This window comes from Mauremys mutica, chromosome 1, assembly GCF_020497125.1.
Source record: "Mauremys mutica isolate MM-2020 ecotype Southern chromosome 1, ASM2049712v1, whole genome shotgun sequence".
NCBI lineage: Eukaryota > Metazoa > Chordata > Testudines > Geoemydidae > Mauremys > Mauremys mutica.
In genome coordinates this window covers 150,539,801-150,556,760 of record NC_059072.1, presented here as the reverse complement: position 1 = coordinate 150,556,760, position 16,960 = coordinate 150,539,801, and the positions used below count along the sequence as shown (strand labels likewise).

Genomic DNA, 16,960 nt, shown 5'->3' with positions numbered 1-16,960 from the left:
TTTTGTTCCAGTTTCCCACCTGGATCTCCCCCCACTTCACTAGCCAACAAGCTGATCGCAGCATGGACAGTGTTAAAACTTCAAAGGTGTTGTCAGGTGTATTGTTTTCTGAATATCAGTAAATGAGTTATCTAAAACACTTTCTTGTTTCCATCCGGTCTGATTTAACCCTCAGGGTATGCATAGACAGCAAAAAAGTGTATTCTTAACATGGGTTAGCTCGCCCCCATTAGTTAACTCTAATTAAAATATCAGTGAAAACATGGCAACTTGCCTTTTAACTCAGGTTAGCAGCTCAAATTCAACCTCTGGCTGCCCTAGGCTTGATCTGAACTGCTAATCTGAGGCCAGGTCTATACTACGAGTATAACTACATCACTCGTAGGTGTGAAAAATCCACATCCCTGAGAGACCTAGTTATACCGACCTTAACCCTCCGTGTAGACAGTGCTATGTTGGTGGGAGAGCTTCTCCTGCTGATGTAGCTATCACCTCTTGTGGAGGTGACGTAACTAAGCTGACAGGAGAGCTCTCTCCCTTCAGCTTAGAGTGTCTTCATCAAAGCACTACAGCTGCAACGGTGCAGTTGTGCTGATGCAGCATTTGTAGTATAGACCCGCCCTGAGTTAAAAGCTGAACTGGTGTGTCCTCACTCCTATTTAACCCAAGTTGGCTAAACTGAATTAAGAACACACCTCTTCTTGTAGTACCCTTAGTAATCCTGTAGCAGACAACACAACAAGCAAACAAGCAAAGCTTCATAAAATAATACAGGCCTCTCTCACATCCTTCACAATTAGTTAAAAACCACTGACAGTAGCGTTCATTTCTAAACAGTGACACAAAGGTCCATATTTCAAGAACAGATATTTAATTACAGGTACTTAATTTTTTTAATGTACTCATAGCTATAATCCGTGATTTCTAAACATTGTTATGAAAAAGTTTGAAAAACATGTCTATCTACTGAAAGGTGTAGTGGCGAGTATGGAGTGTAAGTGTAACATTCACTGATGGATTGATTGACTCTCTAGGCTACTCACAACCTCGGCTGGTGGGAGGAGACAATCCCTGCTCAGGACGTGTGGAAATAAGACATGGTGAAACATGGGCTACACTCTGTGATGCACACTTTGATATCAAAGCTGCCAGTGTTATCTGTAATGAATTAGAGTGTGGAAGAGCTTTATCGGCCCCAGGAGGAGCTCACTTTGGAGAAGGACATGGGCTGATCTGGACTGAAGATTTGCGGTGTGTGGGGAATGAGTCACACCTTGCGTACTGTCTCAGGATATCACATGTGAATAAGACGTGCTCACATGCAAATGATGCCAGTGCCATATGCTCACGTAAGAATTCAGCATGATGCCTTTAAAATCCCAGTGTTGTGTATTCTAGAGTAGGGTGCAACAATAAAACAATGTCACTCTGTAGGGAGCTGGGAAAATAGGGTGCCATCAGCTTCTGGTAAAACTCAAGCAATAGGAAAGGGATCAATCACCCCTGACTTCCTGTACAGAAAGCTGGCTAGATTGTCAGGCTCAACGGGTAGTGATCAATGGCTCCATATCTAGTTGGCAGCCGGTATCAAGCGGAGTGCCCCAAGAGTTGGGCCTGGGGCCAGTTTTGTTCAATATCTTCATTAATGATCTAGAGGATGGTGTGGACTGCACCCTCAGCAAGTTTGCAGATGACACTAAACTGGGAGGAGATATGCTGGAGGGTAGGGATAGGATACAGAGGGACCTAGACAAATTAGAGGATTGGGCCAAAAGAAATCTGATGAGGTTCAACAAGGACAAGTGCAGAGTCCTGCACTTAGGATGGAAGAATCCCATGCACTGCTACAGACTAGGGACAGGATGGCTAGGCAGCAGTCCTGCAGAAAAGGACTCAGGGGTTACAGTGAATGAGAAGCTGGATATGAGTCAACAGTATGCCCTTGTTGCCAAGAAGGCTAAAGTCACTTAGGGCTGTATCAGTAAGGGCCTTGCCAGCAGATCGAGGGACATGATCATTCCCCTCTATTCGACATTGGCGAGGTCTCATCTGGAGTACTGTGTCCAGTTTTGGGCCCCATGCTACAAGAAGGATGTGGAAAAATTGGAGAAAGTCCAGCGGAGGGCAACAAAAATGATTAGGGGAATGGAGCACATGACTTATGAGTAGAGGCTGAGGGAACTGGGATAATTTAGTATGCAGAAGAGATGAATGAGGGGGGATTTGATAGCTGCTTTCAACTACCTGAAAGGGGGTTCCAAAGAGGATGGATCTAGACTGTTCTCAGTGGTAGAAGATGACAGAACAAGGAGTAATGGTCTCAAATTGCAATGGGGGAGGTTTAGGTTGGCTATTAGGAAAAACTTTTTCACTAGGAGGGTGGTGAAGCATTGGAATAGATTACCTAGGGAGGTGGTGGAATCTCCTTCCTTAGAGGTTTTTAAGGTCAGACTTGACAAAGCCTAGGCTGGGATGATTTAGGTGGGGATTGGTCTTGCTTTGAGCAGGGGGTTGTACTAAATCACCTCCTGAGGTCCCTTCCAACCCTGAGATTCTATGATTCTATGATACTTAGCAATTTAGTATAAAATTGCTCCAAGGCTCCCTCTCTAAACTACTTTCCCTTCTCCCCAGGGCACACAGGGCTCCAGCTGGTGAATGGCAGCACAGAGTGCTCAGGGAGGGTGGAGATCAAGGTTCGTGATGTCTGGGGAACTGTCTGTGACTCACACTGGGATCTATCAGATGCCAACGTTCTCTGTCATCAGCTCAACTGTGGGTTTGCTGTATCAGCTCCAGGAGGAGGGCATTTTGGGAAAGGAACAGGCTTTGTCTGGACAGACACATTTCACTGTAAAGGGACTGAACCCCATTTGGGCCATTGCCCTGTGACTGCTCTGGGGGCATCTCCGTGCCCACATGACAATGATGCCAGTGTGATTTGCTCAGGTAAGTGCAGCAGAAATGCTGGATTAATGACACCTGCCCCTCAGTGTCCGTCACTGCCCTCCAGAGCACAGGGAGAGGAAGAATGATCTAGGATCAAGGATTATGCAATAAAATAGAAATCTCTGTATTCCCAACTTCAGCAACATTGCCTACTAGACTATTTATCATGGAAGATACTAAGACTGAACAAGAAGAATAGGAACATTTGCCTCCAACAGAAAGGAGCAGCTAGGACAGAGCTAGAATTCATGAGACTGGTACAGAGAGTGCCCCAGTGGCTGCCCCACTGTACTGGGTAAGATGATTTCGGCCCCGGCTGCAGGAGCTCTCACCCTTATATCTGCCTGTCCCCTGCCCAGCAAATAGTTCTATCCTCACCCAACTACCCATCAGTTCTGTTTCCTCCCGGGTGCCACCCCTCAGGTCAGCCCCCCAGCCTCAACACTGCTCCTCTTCATGATGCGGAGTGAATCATCTAGTCCAATCCCCTGCTCAAAGCAGGACCAACACCAACTAAATCATCCCAGCCAGGTCTTTGTCAAGCCTGACCTTAAAAACCTCTAAGGAAGGAGATTCCACCACCTCCCTAAGTAACCCATTCCAGTGTTTCACCACCCTTCTAGTGAAATAGTGTTTCCTAATATCCAACCTAGACCACCCCCACTGCAAATTGAGACCATTGCTTCTTGTTCTGTCAAGAAACAAAGCAATGAAACATTAAATGATTTGTAGTTTGGTGAACCCCTTTGTACTTTAAGGTGCACCCTCAACTGGTTTTCTTTAAATTAGACAGTGAAAATGGTCTTTTACCACAGATTTGAATGGGCAACATAGAAGCCAATACTCCTTTATTAGGATAAGTTAGGAGGGTGGCCAAAATTATAAAAGAAACTCAGTCCCAACTGTAAGTGTGCAGTGGCTGCCACCGCACCATATTTTGGATCTATTGGTTCATTTCTTTGTGTTAAAATCAAGACTAACAAACAAAACAAACTATGTGGGACCATGTACTAGAGTTTCCCCATCATAAAGAGGGTGTCTCTCGCCCTCTCTTTCTCTCTCTTCTATTCTTTCTAGAGATTTTGGCATAAAGACTCACTGGTCACTGTTCTCCAGAGCACCTTGGATTGTTTCCTTAATCACCACAAGCCATTAATGTCCCTTGGCCAAACTCCCTTAGATAAATCACAACACCCATTTGCCTACTCAGGTGCCATTCTCTGTCTTCAAGGTATTTAAGTCTCACTGAGACCATAAACCTGATTCTCAGTCACTCCATTCCTGCACTTTGGTGGTAGGGCAGGCAGCTTTAAGCCACATTTATATTCTTTATTCTGGTGCCATGTAGGGCCTTGCCCAGACCCCGGTGTAACTAAGAGCAGTTTCAGGGCTGTTCTAAGCTGTACTTTTCTCCCCATAGTCTACAGCAGAGAATAGCTGTATTGTTGTGCACTGTGGGCACACTGTGGGCACACTGGAGGGAGGGATAGCTCAGTGGTTTGAGCATTGGCCTGCTAAACCCAGGGTTGTGAGTTTAATCCTTGAGGGGGCCACTTAGGGATCTGGGGCAGAAATTGGTCCTGCTAGTGAAGGCAGGGGGCTGGACTCAATGACCTTTCAAGGTCCCTTCCAGTTCTAGGAGATTGGTATATCTCTAATTATTACCTTATTACCACTCTGATCAAACTGTGAGGATTCTTGAGGAACCCAGGGCACCTAGTGGCCTCATGCCTCTAGCAAGAGGTTGCCTTGTCCATGGTGGATGGGTGTTAGATCCCTAACACCACCAGCCTGTTAGTCACTCAAACACTCTCCTCTGGGCCATGTCAGCCATGTCTTTGCCTTGCAGGTTAACAAGAGATGCATCCTAGTCTCCAAGTCCCTTTGAATCATTCCCCTGTGATATCCAGCCCCTGACACTGGCTACTCACAGAAGTCCCAGATTCTCCAAAAGTACAATGTGCCCCAGTTTACTGGTTTTAATGTAAACTCCTGTATAACACACAGCACTTGTAAGCACTTATAATAAAACAGGACAAAATGTATTTAAGAAAGAAAGTTCACTAAAAACAAGAGAGAGTGATGAAAACAAATGGCTACAATATAAAATAAAATCATAAAACACAACCTAAGGCCTACACTTATCAACAGTTACCTTTCCTATCCAAAAAATAGGTTTTTCCGGAAAAGTTAAGTCTGTTGCAGTGCTGTCTGGCTTCACAGGAATCAGGATCCAAACTTGTACAAACACACCCCTGCTCCAAAAAGTGTCTCCTCAGTGACAGGATCCAGAATGCCTCTCCCACTCTGTGTTATACTGAACCAGTCTTTTGTCTATAATCATAGGCAGGATGATTCCTTGCTGTTGTATTGTTCCTTTTTTTTACCTTTTTTACCTCTGTATTGGTTTTGATTGTTTGAAGTTGTCTCTGATGGTTTTCCATTGATAGTCTGGGACTGGAGCAATTGAGCCTTCCATTACCTCACCAGCTAACCAGAGAGGGGCAACAGCTCCTGCCTGCTTGAATGGGCTGTCACTGAGATCTGTTAGCCCTGGTGACTATCTTTTACTGCCAGTCTGTAAAGTCTACATTCAATATACTTCCATGATTCCTTAAATGTTACCTGCACATACATCTCATAATGGTTCTGAGTCATGATAAGTTACGAGCTTTCTGTAGATACTTACCTGTTACCCTTTATGGATAAATTCCCTACAAGATGTGTATTCGGTGTAGTGAGTTTGTCAGGTCTGAGGACAGAATTTCAAAGGACTGGGGAGCCTTTGCCCAGGGATCTCTGTGTCACACACACCACTGCCATACTTGATAACTACCACCTTGAGACACATGCAGATGCCTGTATCAATGCAATGATTTGAATATGGGTCATTTAATTCACTGAGATACTATAGCTTGTATTGTTCCTAATGTGCATAGTCTATTTCCCATCTCTCCTGAGCCCAGGTCATTCAGAATCACTCAGACTGCTGAATGGAGAGAGCCGGTGCGATGGGAGAGTTGAGATTTCCCTCCATGGCGTGTGGGGCAGAGTACTGGATGACCAGTGGGACATGAATGATGCCAGTGTGGTGTGCAGGCAGCTCCAGTGTGGAGTTGCTGAGAAAGCTTATAACCCCCCTAAGTCTGAGCGAGGAACGGGCCCTGTGGGGCTGAGAAGTGTCCAGTGTGCAGGAAATGAGACTCGTCTGACTCTCTGCAACATCTCCGCATTTGGGACAGCCCAGGCAGGAATTACTGAGGATGCCGGTGTCATTTGCTCAGGTGACTTACTGTAAACATTTTACAAACAGCCTGTCCTTGTCTAATAGGAACATGACCCACCCTGGGGCCTGCCTCCACCCCACCTTGTGCTGAGATCTCAAACAGATATGGATTTGAGGTTCACATTATGGACTGTCTCCAGTAAAAGTATGTGTGTTATATGCAGAAACAACAGTATAACTACATTAGCAATTAAGTGCTGATGCAAAGCAGCAATTCAGCAATTCTGCACAATCCAGCCTGTGCACTGAATGAGGCAGGGGCTCTGTGAAAAAAATAGTATGTGATCACATACTCCACGTCTGTATCATAATGCACATGCACAAAGAGCCCATATTAAGGTTGCACTAGCAAACGTAAATCTATTTCCTAACTTTTGACAGCTTGAATCTGCAACCCAAATAATATTTTTTAAATGTAGTTTTTAATGTGAAATTTCCTAAAAGAGAAATGTAAAAACAAATTCTATTATATGCACCCCTACCACTCACCTCCCCCTGTGACTCCTCAGTGGGGTTTGACCCCTACTTCATACCTTTGGGACTAGAGCCCAGATTGCTGCTACAATTTAACCTGCAGAACTAACAATATTAGCTAGCAGCAGGAGAAGGCTGTTATCCAAGAGTAGGGATGGGTTGCTGGGTCTGCACGATGGTTGTGGGGAAATCCAGCCCGGTCTGGCTCTCTCTCCCTCACCTTCAAAATTGGGGGAACTCCCACTCCATATATTACCCCAGTTTGTGTGATTTTCTGTTGGACCATGTGCTGCGCAAGCAGGATGGCTGGGGGAAATCCATTGTGTGTCTCTTTTACTCCATCGCCAGGTTCTTGGGGTTCTAGTCCCATGTTCTGCCCTCAGAGTTTGGGGTGTGGTGGTAAATGGGCCACTGAGGCCAAGTGCTGGATTTGGGGATTTACAGAGGAGTAGGCCCTGCTCTCTTCCCCCTCTACAGCTGCTCTGGTAACTGTGCTGGTCACAGTACAGTGAATGCTGCTGCTGTTGCTTTGATGATAGTGTTAGTCTGGCATGGGAAAGGTCAGTAATTTTGACAGGCTGCCAACGTTTTCCTGAGGAACTCAAATGAGAGAAGGGAAATGGCAATTTGAACTCTGTATATCTTAGCCAAATCTGAATAGAGTTTCATGGGACAAAGAAAAGGCAGTGCTGTAGCCACAGAATATTCCCTCTGCTGAACAGGGCCGCCCAGAGGGGGGGGCAAAGGGGGCAATTTGCCCCGGGCCCCGGGCTCCGCAGGGGCCCCCAAGAGAACAGCGGAGGCTCCCGCCTCCGCCCCTCTCCTGGAGCCTCAGCGCATCAAGCGCCGAGTCTCCGCCGGGGCCCCTGAGCCCTGCCCCGCTCAGAGCCGCGTGGGGAGGGGGCGGGGCTGGGAGCTCTGGGCTGAGCTCAGCTCCCTCCGCTCGGTGTGGAGCTCCCAGCCCCGCCCCCTCACCACGCGGCTCTGAGCGGGACGGAGCTCAGGCCCCGCCGGGGACACGGCTGTTGTTGACTGCGGCTGTTCCGGCGAGGCGCTGAGACTCCGGGCGAGGAGGGAGCCGGGGGTAAGAGGCTGGGGCCGGGGTGGGGGGGAAGCGGGACCCGCCGCCGAAGCGCAGCCCGGTCTTCGGCGGCGGGGGGCCCCTTCCGTTCCGGGACCCGCCGCCGAAGTGCCCCGAAGACCCGCGGCGGGGGCCCCCCGCCGCCGAATTACCGCCGAAGACCGGGCTGCACTTCAGCAGCGGGTCCCGCTTCGGCGGTAATTCGGCAGCGGGGGGGCCCCCACCGCGGGTCTTCGGGGCACTTCGGCGGCGGGTCCCAGAACGGAAGGGCCCCCCGCCGCCGAAGACCCCAGGCCCCCGGAATCCTCTGGGCGGCCCTGCTGCTGAATAGCCAACACCTGTTGCAAACAATAGAGATGTGAGAGCTCAAAGAAAGATCACTAAAGCCCGGACCCAAAAAGGGAAGTAGGCATTGCAAAACGTATCTTTTAAGAGTTTAGAAAATCACAGGAATGACGTGATTTACAACATCTGAGTTAGGCACCCTATACAGTGAGTGGGAGTGAGATAGAAGCCTTAGAATGGGACTCACAAAAGCCAGCTCACTAGGCAGGGAGCCTTGTAAACTAGTCAATGGGAGATGCTAGTGAGAGGGGTGTGTCCTAAACTCTGCCCCTCTCACAGGGTACGTCCAGGCTACCCGCCGTATCGGCAGGTAGCAATCAATTCCTCGGGGATCGATATATCGCGTCTCATCTAGACGCAATATATCGATCCCCGAATGCGCTCCTGTCGACTCCGGAACTCCACCAACCTGAACGGCGGTAGCGGAGTCGCCATGGGGAGCTGTGGACATCGATCCCGCGCCGTGAGTACGGTAGGTAATTCGATCTAAGATACTTCGACTTCAGCTACGTTATTCACGTAGCTGAAGTTGCGTATCTTTGATCGATTTCTCCCCGTAGTGTAGACTAGCCCACAGAGACAGGCACCTACACAGCAATTAAATATCTGTGATTGGCCCAGGTCAGGTGCTGCAAGGATACCAGAGCCTGGGCCCCAAGCCAAGCCCAAAGGTCTACACAGGAATTTTTAGCCCTGAAGCCTGAGCCCCATGAGCCTGAGTCAGCTGACCCAGGCCAGCTGCAGCCATGTCACAAGTCTTTTATTCCACTATGGATGTACCCTAAGCCTGAGCTGCAGGGAGGCACCAGTCTCAGATTGTGCTCCAGGAACTGGGGGAAGAGAGACATTTCTGTGCCTAACTCTGGTCCAGAGTCCGATCTGGTAGACATGCTCAGAGGACACCTAACTCCATGAACAGCAAAAGGGAGTGTGGGGAGGAAGGAAACAGAAAGGCAGAGTGCTACTTTTATCCCAGTGGTTAACACACTCATCTACGATGTGGGAAATCACCAGTTCAAGTCCCCTCTTTCCCTGATGAGGAGGAGGGATTTGAACAGAGATCACCTGCCTCTAGGATGAGCATGCTAGGTAATAGAATGATTCCTTCTCTGCCCGGTTATATTTATTTAATTAAAGTGGAACAATGTCAATGAGAGAGAGACCCACATCAGGATGTCTCATAGCCCACCGATGAGAGCCCTGTCCTGAGTGGTAGTAGAGCCCTGGAAATAGACAACCTTAATTCTGCCCTGTAATGATAGGTTAGGAAGGGGGAGGGATAGCTCAGTGGTTTGAGCACTGGCTTGCTAAACCCAGGTTTGTAAGTTTAATCCTTGAGGGGGCCACTTAGGAAATTGAGGTAAAAACCTGTCTGAGGATTGATCCTGCTTTGAGCAGCAGCTTGGACTAGATGATCTTCTGAGGTTCCTTCCATCCCTAATACTTTATGACACCACACAATAACTTACATTTATGGTTAATGCATAATGATATTTGCTGTCCCAAAGCAGATTAAACAGATTTCTAAAGACACATTAGATTGTTTCATATTTTCCCCTCATGGTGTCAAGGGAGTAGGATCAGGCAGGAGTGTTCACGGGTGTGCTCCTCAGAACTCATGGGTCAGAAACCAGAATTCCCATTCCACAGGAAACTGGGAAATTTTGATTTTTTCCCTCCAAATTAAAATTAAAATTTGAAATTTCATGCAAGCAAAAATTCCAAAATTTTGTTTCAGAAAAATTAAAACATTTCATTTTGACCCCATTGCCTTGACTTTTATGTTTATTATAATTGTAATATGACATAATGTAACATAAAAGAAGAAATGATAAAGCAGAAATTAATGATTTCAGCATTATCAAAACAATAGATTTTGATAATTTTGATTTAAAACTGAAAAAATCAATACAATTGTTGCAATTTTGTCAAATCAACATTTTCCAATGGAAAATGTTTCTGTCTGAAAATTCAACTAGTTCTTCTCAGAACCATACTGGGAACCACTCTGCTCTCCTGGCTCTCCGATATGATGCCTCTATGCATGCAGCCTAGAGTAGACAGCTTAGTTTCTTGCAGTTGTATCACATTGCACACGTGGGTGGCTGGTGATCTGGCCTTTGGGGGAGGCTAGCCCCCAGCCTCTCCCCTTGTGCCCAAGGCCCCTTTCTCCCTCCCCTTGTACCTAAGGCCCTGCCTCTTCTCTTCTACCCCTCCCAGGAGCCCAGAGCACCCCTCCGTGACACCCAGCCCTAGGGCCAGGGAGCAGGGGGGGCAAGGTCCCAGCCCCAGTGTTTCAGGCAGCCGGGTGGCGTGGCTGCAGCACCTCCAGGCAGCCAGCCCCAGAGTGTCAGGCTGTGTGGCTGCAGCGCCCCCAGCCCCAGTGCGCTGGGCACCTCCAGCCCCAGCACCAGCCAGCCAGCCTGGGACAGCCAGGGCAGAGCACTGCAAACCACAGGAGGGGGCCTGGCCTGGAGGCAGAGTGTGGGCAGAACCACGCTAGGCAGTTTGGGGAGGCACAGCCTCCCCCTGCCTTTGATACTTGCTGCCCATGATTGCAGACTCATATCTATTCTATTTTCCTTTCTTGCCACTAGGTCTCTTGCACTTTTGCTCCCTCTCAGCTGATCCCAATGATTATATGTGCTTCATATTATTTTTCCCCAGACATATTCACTTCCATTTTCCTGAACTGAATCTCATTTTGATTTCCTTATCCAAGGGCCATATAGCAGGGGTGGCTAAACGTACTGGTCACTGTACGATGGGCTTCAGAAGTTCGAGAGCCAGAGCACACCTGCCAGGAGCCAGGGCTTGGGGCTTCAGTCCCACTCCTGCAGAAGCCCTGAGCCTTGGCAGGTGCACCCCACAGGGCTGAGGTCCCGAGACCCGCCTGCCTGCTGGACAGAATCTCCCACCCCACCACTGCACTGAAAGGCAGAGGTCCCGAGCTCCCCGCCCCCCTGGGTCTGGTAGGAAGAGAAGGGAGGGTGGAAGGGGCTTGCGAGCCATAATTTAAGGGTAAAAGAGCTGCATTTGTCTTGCGAGCCACAGTTTGGCCACCCCTGCCATATAGTGTCATCAGGATATAAGCACAATTCCCCTTTGACTTTAGTGTGGATTTATACTTAAAAGTTAATAGTATAGAATGGGGCTTTATATTTTTGCTTATGATTTGCCACTTTTCAGTGTTCACAGTCTATCTCACTTTTGTGTAATCTGAGACTTTCACTATACATAACACAGTGCCATTTTATCATTACATTTTGTGTTCAGCCCTGCAGCTGATCACATCCTAGCCAAAATCATATCTAAGTCAGAATGCTCAGTGCTGAAAGCTTGATTTTGTGAGAAACTTTATCACATGCTTTACTAAAATGAAGAGTTATTACATCTATTGCAGGGGTCGGCAACCTTTCAGAAGTGGTGTGCCAAGTCTTCATTTATTCACTCTAATTTAAGGTTTCATGTGCCAGTAATACATTTTAACATTCTTAGGTCTCTTTCTATAAGTCTATAAAATATAACTAAACTATTGTTGTATGTAAAGTAAATAAGGTTTTTAAAATGTTTAAGAAGCTTCATTTAAAATTAAATTAAAATGCAGAGCCCCTCGCACCAGTGGCCAGGACCCAGGCAGTGCGAATGCCACTGAAAATCAGCTTGCGTGCCGTCTTCGGCACGTGTGCTATAGGTTGCCTACCCCTGATCTATTGTATTCTTATCATCCATTGATGTGATAGCTATTAAAAAGCAGTATAAGGTACTTAGCATGACTTGTTTCTTTGTAAATTTCAGCTGCTAATGGCTTATGGTTACATTGGATTCAGGATAGGAATATGAATTACAGGACTGTAGTAATCAGGATCACTTGTCTTTCTTACATAATTGTTCAAATAAATTGGTGCCATATTTGCTTTCCTCTGATCTGCTAGTACCTCCCAATTCTTCAGCACTTACAAACATAATTATTAGTACTTAAGCAAACTTGTGAGCTAATAATTCCTCGAATGCCCTCTAAGCTTATTTTCAAATACATCTTTGAAAAGATTTGAGTTTTAAAGGCACGACTGATTCTGCAGATCCACAAACTCTCAGCTAGTTCTTTCTCCTAGGAGAAAGCATTCGGGATTAAGCCTTATTCCCTTATGCACTTTTAGATCTCTTTGCCAACCCTTAATCACTTTCTAACTCTGCAGACTTCTCTTTATGTTTCTTGTTAAAGACAGACTTTTAAAAGCATTTGACTATTTCATCTATTGGAGCAGTGTAATTGATTTGTGTGGAAGCTGTTCAGTTATCATTATATTACATATTACCTTGTAGGGAGCAGGCGGATCAGGCTGGTGAATGGGCCAGGTCGCTGTGCTGGGAGAGTGGAGATTTATTACAATGGCACTTGGGGAACAGTCTGTGATGATTTCTGGGACCTTCCAGACTCCAATGTTGTTTGCAATCAACTGGGATGTGGACGTGCCATCAATGCAACTGTCTCTGCTCATTATGGGCAAGGATCTGGGCAGATCTGGCTGGATGATGTGAACTGCTCCGGGAACGAATCTGATCTTTGGGAGTGTCCTTCCGGGGGCTGGGACCAGCACAACTGCAGACATAAAGAGGACGCAGGAGTTCTCTGCTCAGGTCTGTTCTGTGAATGATCTCATGAGTTTGGTTACCAGGGGATTTAATGAAGTATATGGGTGTTTGAGGAGAGAGATGAGGATAACAGAAAGTTTATCTCCCTTTCCCTTTCTCTGTCTGTCTTTCTTCCTGATCTATCCACCTGAAATGGTCACCATTAAAAAGTCTACGCTGACAACAGTTAATATCAAGGGGTACTGGAAATATTGCATTATTACCTTAGCTTTAGAACATGTATTAAATTATGGATGTTGGGTAACACTGTGTGTAACTGTTGGTGAATGATGTATTTTAAATAACAATTCCATTGTTAATATGTCTGTCACTGGTCTCCAGAAAAGTCTCTCTGACTCATGAAATTAATCTTGCTTTTGTAGAAGAATGTGAAGGTTTGTTAGCAATCTCAGGGATTCAGCCTTCAAACCACATTGTGTTTCAGAATCAGAAAATGTCACAGCCAACTTCTGCATTTCCTTCTAGAGTTCACAGATCTGAGGCTGGTGAGCGACAGTGACTGTGCTGGGCGGCTGGAAATTTTCTACAATGGGACATGGGGCAGTGTTTGCAACAGTCCTATGGATGAAGCCACCAGGGCACTTATATGCAACCATTTGGACTGCGGAGACAGTGGGATTCTTGAAAAAGACGTTACATACGGAATAGGCTCTGGCCCCACTTGGGTGGATGGTATTCGGTGCGATAAGCAGCACGGTTCCCTGTGGGAATGCCCGTCAGACCCATGGAATCAGCAGTCATGTAACAGACGACAAGAAACCCACATCTCTTGTGAAGGTAAATAGTAAACTATTTGTACTATATAAACACTCAAAACACAAGTCTAACTTGCTGACAGGTTTTGATATAATTATGGTATTTTATATTTTCACTATATTTTATGAAATAAATAGTTATATTCTTTTAACATACTCAGCAATGGCACAAACTTATTTTCAGTTTCTGAGTTATAGAGATAGGAATGTAGTCTGTTAATAACAAACATGGAAATCAATTATTAAAAAATACACATTACACAGAATGATCAGTTATGACCTAATCCAACACCCAGTGAAGTAATCAAATTGTAGATTTTAAGGTCTGAAGAGCCTGCTAAAATAATCTAATCTTGCAGGCCATAGAGTATTAACGAGTAATTTCTGCATCTAGCCTATACATTCTGGTTTAGCTATAGCATGTCTTTTAGAAAAACCTCCCATCTTGAATTAAAGACTTAAAGTAATGGAGAATCCACCACAGCCTTTGGTAAAATGTTTCAAAGGTTAATTATGGTGACTGTTAAAAAAAACTGTTCTGAATTTGTCTAGCTTCCCCTTGCAGCCACTGGATCGTGTTAGGCCTTTGTGTACTAGATTAAAAAGCTATCTGCTCTCAGAAATCTTCTCGTGTAGGTACGTAAACACTATTAACAAATAAAGCCCTTCACTGCCAATGTGAGTAGGCAGTGTTTCATACTCCACTTCAGAGCTGCAAAAACTGGGATCAGAATCCTGCTGTCTACTGTGGCAAACTCAAGTGTCACCCACACAAGAACACTGCTTTCCAGAAAGCATTATGGACCCCATTTTATAGATAGAGAACAGACATAAAAACTGTCTCAAGGAGTCTGTAGTATATCAAGGCATTGGCAGCAAATCACTTGCAAATCTAGGCCAATGCCTTAACCTCAAGACCACCTTTTTCACCTGTTGACTTCCATGGGTATTGGACCAGTCCCCTAGTGAGATCCAGTAAGAGTTATCCACTAAATATTCCTGGGCGAATTCTGCACCACTGCACAATGCAGAATTTTGCAGAAATTAATGTTATGCATACAGCATTGGCTTTCCCCCCATAGAATGGGTTGCAGTGCTGCTGGCCACCACTAGAGACCACTGGACACAGCAAAGCCCAGCTCTCACATAGAAGACACTACTGGGGGGAGGGGAAGGGAGCTAGAGAGTTCCCAGGAGCTGCAGTTCCCAGCACACTCTGAGGGAAGGAGATGTCAGCACATAGGAAACTCCACACAATCCTGGGACTGAGCATCAGGCTGTTTCTCCCTCTGGATCCCTGGGCTCTGAAGGGTAGGGAGGGGCAGGTGTCTGGGCTGTGGGGGGGCATGACTGAGCTCTGTGGGGAGGGAGCGGGTATCTTGGCAAGGGGGGCCACTGCGGCTGGGCTTGGGGGGGGAGAAGGTCCGGGTATCTGGGCCAGGAGACCCCTGTGGCTGGGCTCTGGGTGGTAGGGGGTTTGGGTGTATTAGCTGGGGGAGGGCTGTGGCGGGCCCAAGGGGAGAGGGGTTGTGGGTGTCTAGCCTCCCAGTTAATGTCTGGGGGGCGGCGAGGGGGCAGAGAAACAGGAACTGGGTTGTCATAAGGGTTTCTTTAACTCACTACTCCTGGGGGAATCTTTGTGTGTCTGTATTGTTACAGACATACTTGCTGACAGATATTTTGAAATAAATTACCAAAATAATTGAAACTGGCATGATTATATAGTGTTATTTTGACAAATAAAATTTGCAGAATTTTAAAATATTGTGAGCAGAATTTTTAATATTTTGGTGCAGAATTCCCTCAGGAGTAGACTAAAGAACAGCAGTAGTGTGGCTTTATGGTTAAAAATCTTCCTGGGAATAACGATCAGAGGTCTGGGCTGTGAAGTCCATCGACAGATCCGTGTCTGAAGCATTATTTATATTACTGTAACACCTAAAGTCCTCAAGGCCTCAATGCACCAGGCATTGTAATAACACAGACTGAGAAAGGCACTGCCATAAGAAGTTTACAGCCGAGACAGACAAGGCAGGTGGGAGGAGATGCAGAGGGACATGGAGATGAAATAACTTGCCCAAGGTCACACAGCAGATTGAGGACAGGTACAAAGATAGAACACAGGTCTTTTAAGTCCTAGTCTAGTGCCATAACCAGTGTCAATACACTGCCTCTCAGTGTAGGAAGGTACAGACCTGCAACTCCTATATAGGCTGTTCTTAAAATTAACAATCCTCTTCTATTGGTTCCTGCAGGGGTGAGGGTGCATTTCAATTCATGTGTCTGTTTACATTCCATTCACCGTGCAGGGGATTCAATGATGCTGTCTGAGTGGGGAACTGGAGTAAATTCCAGGCTGGTCTACACTAGAAAATTATGTCGACCCGGCTAATTTGTGCCGGGGAAATCCACACCCCCGAGCGATGTCATTAAGCCAACCTAAATCCCATGTAAACAGCACTAGGTCGGGGATGTGGATTACCTACACTGAGAACCCCTCCCTTCAGCACAGTTAGTGTCTACACTGAACATATGAACACAAAAATGGCCATACTGGGTCAGCCCAAAGGTCTACCGACAGTGGCTAATGCCAGGTGCCCCCAGAGGGAGTGAACCTAACAGGTAATGATCAAGTGACCTCTCTCCTGCCATCCAGCTCCACCCTCTGACAAACAGAGGCTAGGGACACCATTCCTTACCCATCCTGGCTAATAGCCATTAATGGACTTAATCTCCATGAATTTATCTAGTTCTTTTTTAACACTGTTATAGTCCTAGCCTTCACAACCTTCTCAGGCAAGGAGTTCCACAGGTTGACTGTGCGCTGTGTGAAGAAGAACCTCCTTTTATTTGTTTTAAACCTGCTGCCCATTAATTTCATTTGGTGGCCTCTAGTTCTTGTATTATGGGAAAAAGTAAATAACTTTTCCTTATTAACTTTCTCCACTCCACTCATGATTTTATATGCCTCTGTCATATCCCCCCCAGTCTCCTCTTTTCCAAGCTGAAAAGTCCTAGCCTCTTAAATCTCTCCTCATATGGGACCCGTTCCAAACCCCTAATCATTTTAGTTGCCCTTTTCTGAACCTTTTCTAGTGCCAGTATATCTTTTTTGAGATAAGGAGACCACATCTGTATGCAGTATTCAAGATGTGGGCGTACTATGGATTTATATAAGGGCAATAAGATATTCCCTGTCTTATTCTCTATCCCTTTTTAAATGATTCCTAACATCCTGTTTGCTTTTTTGACTGCTCCTGCACACTGCATGGACGTCTTCAGAGAACTATCCACCATGACTCCAAGATCTCTTTCCTGATTAGTTGTAGCTAAATTAGCCCCCATCATACTGTATATATAGTTGGGGTTATTTTTTCCGATGTTCATTACTTTATATTTATCCACATTAAATTT

The 16,960-nt window shown here is 46.2% G+C and overlaps 1 protein-coding gene across 1 annotated transcript in view; it reads left to right on the top strand.

The window, feature by feature from the left end:
- LOC123356431 (scavenger receptor cysteine-rich type 1 protein M130-like) overlaps positions 1–16,960 on the top strand; it is a 42,578-nt gene that overhangs the window by 8,279 nt on the left and 17,339 nt on the right. Inside the window, exons 2-6 of the mRNA XM_044999686.1 lie at positions 1,035–1,349; positions 2,635–2,949; positions 5,916–6,233; positions 12,462–12,785; positions 13,266–13,568. Coding sequence (XP_044855621.1) covers positions 1,035–1,349; positions 2,635–2,949; positions 5,916–6,233; positions 12,462–12,785; positions 13,266–13,568 — 1,575 coding nt within the window. The remainder of the gene's footprint in view (positions 1–1,034; positions 1,350–2,634; positions 2,950–5,915; positions 6,234–12,461; positions 12,786–13,265; positions 13,569–16,960) is intronic.